The following is a 4,827-nucleotide window of genomic DNA, read 5'->3' on the forward strand; positions in this document are numbered from 1 at the left end:
GGAGACATACAGAGGAACACGTGGAATTATAGCTGTGTAAACGTATAAACATTATACATTATATTATATCTCACTATAAGTTGACCTACTTTCATACTACATACATTCATAATATTATAATTATAGACGTACACCGCTAGATATAGTGTCAATATGATATAGCGTGATAGTGGTAGACTCTGTTACCCACGCTAACAATATCAGTTGTACTTGACATGCATACATAACATACATTCATAATATTATATCAGTGGTGGTTGACGTACACCGTTATCGTCTGGGTGACAAAGGCAAATGCCGAAGGTCATTATATCAAAACGAAAATAAAAATAGAATTTCCGAGAAACTGCAGCAAGTTTACGCATGTTCAGTCTACGGCATAAGGAAGACAAACTGTGCAAGACGATGAAAGACGTGGATTTCTATGTGATTTAGACGTTTTCGATAGAATTTCCGAGAAACTGTAGCAAATTTTCACTTGTACAGTCTACAGTCCGAGGAAGATAAATTGTGTAAGACGATGGTATTATAGACGTACACCGCTAAATATAGTGTCAACATGACATGGCGTGCTAGTGGTAGACTCTGTTACCCACACTAACAATATCCGTGGTAGTTGATACACACAGTGATAGTCTGGGTGACAAAGGCTAATGTCGAAGGTCATTATATCAAAACGAAAATAAAAATAGAATTTCCGAGAAACTGTGGCAAGTTTACGCATGTTCAGTCTACAGCATATAGCGTGACAGTGGTAGCCTCTGTTACCCACACGCTAACAATATCAGTGGTAGTAGATATACAACAGTTATAGCCTGGGTGACAAAGGCTAATGTCGAAGGTCATTATATTAAAAAGAAAATAAAAATAGAATTTCCAAGAAACTGTAGCAAGTTTACGTATGTTCAGTCTACAGCATAAGAAGAACAAACTGCGAAAGACGAAGAAAGACGTGAATTTCTATGTGATTTACATGTTTTGTTTGAATTTAATACTTTTGATTTTTAGTTCATCTATCTCGATATCAAGTATTATATTGTTTGATTTTGTATTTTCATCCAGTTTGAACTCGTATTGTCTACAATTATGTGACTTAGACGTTTCTAAGAAACTATATCAAGTTTATGCATGTTCAGTGTACAGTCCAAGGAAGATAAACTGCTCGAGAAGATGTCAGGCGAGGTTAGACGATTTGGCTAAATTTAGCAGTTTTGATTTCTAGGATATCGTATATATTATATTTAGCCTAATTGTTTGTTGTTGTTTTGTCCAGTTTATACAACCAGTGCAACAAACAGTTATTTAAAATGGCAGAGAAGGAAGTGTGTAGTATTTGTTTGAACGAATTTCAACAACGCGTGGTACTCGATTGTGCACACCCCTTTTGTTTTATCTGTTTAGAAGATTATGTGAACAAAACCTCCACTAAAGATCAGTTCCAATGCCCATTATGCCGTATTTTTATAAATCTCAGTGACGGAGGTCTGGATCGATTTAAACCTAAACCAATTAATATTCATCAATGTGATGTATGTACGGAAGATACATGTCAATATTGCTGTCGAGAGTGTGATCAATATTTATGTAAATCATGTAAAACCACGCATGATAAGATGAAAATTTGTAAAGACCACGTTGTGTCTCGATATGATGAAACACAGATCTATCAAGCGCCTACTTCACACGAAACAATAAAGGAAAAAGCTTCGGCTTCGTCTATCACAAATCCTAAAGATTTCTGTCTGCGCCATGAAAAGGAGACCGTAAACGTATACTGTAAAGATTGTACTGTAGCCGTTTGTTGGAAATGTTTCGTGGCCGATCATAATGGACATAAATGTTTAGATTTACAGGAGGATGAAGTCAGACAAAGTATCAGACACGATTTAAAATCAATGAATGATGAATTAGAAAAACAAATCACTAATTTTCAGAAACATTATGATAATTTAAATAGTAAATTAATTGAAGTCAAAAACTGCACAAAAACTGAATGTGACAAAGTAGATGCGCAGGTTGAGAAAATCTGCTCAGAATTTCACAAAATCGGAGAAAATATTAAAAAGGAAATGCAGAAAACTGGTGAAGAGGAAGAATCCAAATTCAGGAAATTAATGGAGGACATTAAAAGACTAACAGAAGATTTAAAAGCAAGTGTTAAATATTCAGTGAATGTTTTAGAAGATTCATCCGTTGTTCAAGTTTTACAAAGAATACCTAAAGTTAGACAGGAAAAAGATGAAAGTTGTTGTAGAAAATTGGATATACCTGATGTAAGATATTCAACATTTCAAGTAGCAGAGATAGATAAAACTTTGTTAACTAATCAACTTGGTAAAATTGTAAGTTGTCATCAGAATATGATTGGTAAAGTTGTAAGTTGTCATCAGAATATGTTTGAAGATGTTTTTAATGTGGATACTATAGGGTATGGTTGGTGTTATGGTAAACAACATGTAGTTTCAGGTTTTACATGGAGTATCTATGTGTATAAACTAGGACCATCATCATTACTTGTTAGATTAAACCTGGATGACGTAGAAGATAAAAGTATTACGTCATGTAATGTTGACGTCACATATAAAGTTATAAATAAAACAGATGATAGACAATCTGTAGTTAAACAATGTAATTGGACTGTTAGACCTGGTAGGTCATACTGTTTTACTGATCCTATTGACTGGGAGAGCAGACTCAGTAATCCTGGCCGTGGATTTATTGATGATCATAGAAACTTTACAATTCAAGCAACAATTAATGACATAACTGACATTAAAAGACGTTAATAATTAGACTACTGTTATGGCTGAATTATTGTTAAATAATGTTTTGTTTACGGTGTAAGGGAGATAACATTATTTCTATCCGAAATGGAATAAATTATGGTCAATCGCTGGAAGAAGTAGTTGATAGTTTTTTTCAGATGGAACTTTAATACATGTATAATATCATTCCATATTATAATAAAAAATGATTCCAGATGGAGCTAAAATACGTGTATAATATCTTTCCATATTAGAATAATAATTGTAAACTCTTTGTATTGTTGTTTTATTATGAAGCACTGGTAGTAACCAACAGGTCAAGGGAAACAAAACAAGTTACTGAACACAGGCATTCCAACCCATTCTTGTTCGACACCGGCTTTGACTGAGAAAGTTGAACAATTTCCAGCCTGTTTTCCACTTTGTTAGGAAAAACGTGTAGTTACCATTTTTAAAACAGTTCTTGATCTTGAAGTCTGTTAACTTACATTAATGCAATAAGAAAAAAACCTGTGCGCCGTTAATATAGAGGTAGCAGTTTACTGTTAAAGGTACACCAGTGGGAGGAAACCGGTGGACCCAGGGAAAACCCAAGAGGTTGGACAGACGATCCTACTCATTGTCATGAACAAGCGGGGAATCGAAACCACGCCACTTCACTCAATGATAGACCTTATGATGCCACGCGCACGCATTAACCATTAGGCAACCCAACCACCTCTCACTAGAAGATAGGATAGAGGGTTACAAATCTGATCACAAATTTGTATTAATACCTACTTTAAATTAATAGCTGACTTAATTGAGTAGAAACGCCATTGTACGGACTAAATTCTCCCCTGTGCATTGCATTGTGAATCGTTATGTAAAAAAGTGAAGAAAGGCCCTATATATTGGTGAGATTACAAGATTGTACCAAGGGTTAAGTAATTATCAGGAATTGTTCTTCTTATATAAAATATTCTTCGAAATGTCGCCTAAATATGGTACCTATTAACCATAAGCATGGTTAATACTGGTTTAGTCTATCCAATTAGTAAAACAAGCCAAAATATGGTAGCTGTTTACCTTAAGCATGGGTAATAGCATGTTAGTCTATCCAATTAGTAGATATCACTAACAGATTATTGCTCTGTCTTACTAGCTATCCTTGTATAACCCACCATACAAGTTGTACTGATGTCGTCATGTCACGTTATATAACACAGCTAGCAATATATATCTGATATGAACTGTAAGAAACTATACAGCTGCTATATAAGACTCTGACACATAAAAAAAACATGTTAAAAAGCCAAAATTAGTATAGAGCCCCCCCCCCCTCAAATACACCCGCTTATAATTCTAAACTAGTTTATGATAACACATCCACTCGAGTTGGTGAAGTTGAAGGTAGACAAGTGAAATGATATGAAATAAGGTTTAACGTCCTACTGTTCTGCACCGACTGGGCTAATGAAGACGGGAATATACGACAAACAGTGTGTTATAAGTGAAATTTTGCCCGGATAGCGGAGCTGACTCTTATTTCGAATTCCAATTGTTAAGGTTTTTTTAAGGTCCCCGCCAATGTGTCTACGGGTCCCCGTATAGTCGTCCTATCCGAACGCCTACACATGTTGCCCCGTGGCCGTACCACTGACAAGGAGGAAATATGCCGGAAAAAAAACGATGAACTTTCTTGGCCAACGATATGAGACCTCCAGGTTAGCGAGCCGACGTCCTACCCACTGAGCAACCGTGGCTGTCATGGGTTCTTTTACGTGTCCGACAACATTTAACGTCTTACTAATCACCACCGACTGCAATGAGGGGCCTTCTTTTATTTCGAATTCCAGTTGCCATGGATTCTTTTACGTGCCCGACAACGTGAAGACTGCAAAATGTCCCTCATAGTACACTGTATGGCGCATGCCCGTCTTTATCATGTCCACCCGAATTCCAATCAACCAATCAATCAGACGTCGGCATTGACCCGATGCCTGAAATTTCACACCCCGGGAAACAAGGCTCATGCCATGTAAAATGTGGCGCATAAAGCAGAGTGACAACTCTACTATTG

At 36.3% G+C, this 4,827-nt stretch overlaps 1 protein-coding gene across 1 annotated transcript; it reads left to right on the forward strand.

Annotated features, from left to right (window-relative positions):
• Positions 1-348: 348 nt before the first annotated feature.
• On the forward strand, positions 349-3,083 carry LOC130012227 (probable E3 ubiquitin-protein ligase MID2). Its single transcript, XM_056099632.1, has 2 exons — positions 349-662; positions 842-3,083. The coding sequence occupies exon 2, from the start codon at positions 1,308-1,310 to the stop codon at positions 2,784-2,786; it is 1,479 nt and encodes a 492-aa protein (XP_055955607.1). The 5' UTR covers positions 349-662; positions 842-1,307; the 3' UTR covers positions 2,787-3,083.
• Positions 3,084-4,827: the final 1,744 nt, after the last annotated feature.

Source organism: Patella vulgata, chromosome 3 (genome assembly GCF_932274485.2).
Source record: "Patella vulgata chromosome 3, xgPatVulg1.2, whole genome shotgun sequence".
In the NCBI taxonomy this organism is placed as follows: Eukaryota; Metazoa; Mollusca; class Gastropoda; family Patellidae; genus Patella; species Patella vulgata.